Source organism: Aspergillus pseudonomiae (assembly GCF_009193645.1).
Source record: "Aspergillus pseudonomiae strain CBS 119388 unplaced genomic scaffold BDV37scaffold_373, whole genome shotgun sequence".
NCBI lineage: Eukaryota > Fungi > Ascomycota > Eurotiomycetes > Eurotiales > Aspergillaceae > Aspergillus > Aspergillus pseudonomiae.
The window spans coordinates 1-1,000 of record NW_022476365.1 but is presented as its reverse complement, the minus strand read 5'-3'; the positions used below and the strand labels follow the sequence as shown (position 1 = coordinate 1,000).

The window sequence follows — 1,000 nt, the reverse complement described above, 5'->3', positions numbered from 1 at the left end:
TATACAATCCACTTAGGATGTTGTAGAATACCAGAATTCCAAACAAACTGGCAAATACAACGGCGTAAACCTTGTCGACAGAGTGTATAAACTGACTAAAATTTTCAATAACCATATTGTGAATTATGTTTAGAAACCACTGGTAACCATATGCATTGTATAGGACGAAGGGCGTCTGCGTCACTATCGACCAGTTATATACGCCCTCGGAAGGTTATGGCCAAGCTGCAGTCCCTAAGGGGTCCGCAAAATAGTGGGGCTAATTTCCGCGAGGCTTGTTTTTGCCATGTGCACGAGGACAATTAAATATTTCCACTGAAGACAAGGACTCGCATTGTCGCATCTACTAACTCAGCAGATGGAGAAGATCGACATGACACTCATCCAATTTGGGTTGATCCAGAGGATAATTATTGTATACTGGGGTATCAACATTTCTATGGCCTTCTAAAATAGGCGTAGTATTACAGATAGTAGAGTGTATTGAGATATAAATACTAGGGTGTTGGCGGTGGAGGGCTAATGCATCGCTTCGATAGAACCGATGGGGAAATTCCACGACGTCGAGAGAGAAAACCAGCTTAGTAATTCCTAGGTATAGAACAATAGAAGCCAGAACCAAGGGAGGACCAGCTGTGCACGGACAGCTCCCACTTTACTGTCCCATTTTTGGAGGACCTGAAATAGCCCTTAGAGAAGATATTTCTCTTTAACTGAGTCTATGTCTATAACACGGTGTAACCCCATCTCATCCAACACTAAGCGCTCTTTTTGAAGTGAGCTTTGTTAAGATGTAATCAGAAAATTCATTATATTTGTCACGGCTGAGTCTTTTTTCTGGCCAGTAAGCTTTCCAAGATGTTTGATTCTCGACAAGTAGCTAGATCAATGATTGTGTTCCTCCAGTAGGCAATAATGCCAGAGGCAAAAACCATCTTAACCCTTCTATATTGCATGTTCGGTGCCAGTAATAAGGACTCTTTCCTAAATCAATTCACTA

At 41.7% G+C, this 1,000-nt stretch overlaps 1 protein-coding gene across 1 annotated transcript; it reads left to right on the top strand.

Annotated features, from left to right (window-relative positions):
- Positions 1-216: 216 nt before the first annotated feature.
- On the top strand, positions 217-451 carry BDV37DRAFT_290066 (uncharacterized protein; the record flags this gene model as incomplete). Its single annotated transcript, XM_032088637.1, has 2 exons — positions 217-288; positions 359-451. 2 exons carry the CDS (start codon positions 217-219, stop codon positions 449-451), a joined length of 165 nt encoding a protein of 54 aa, XP_031934060.1.
- Positions 452-1,000: the final 549 nt, after the last annotated feature.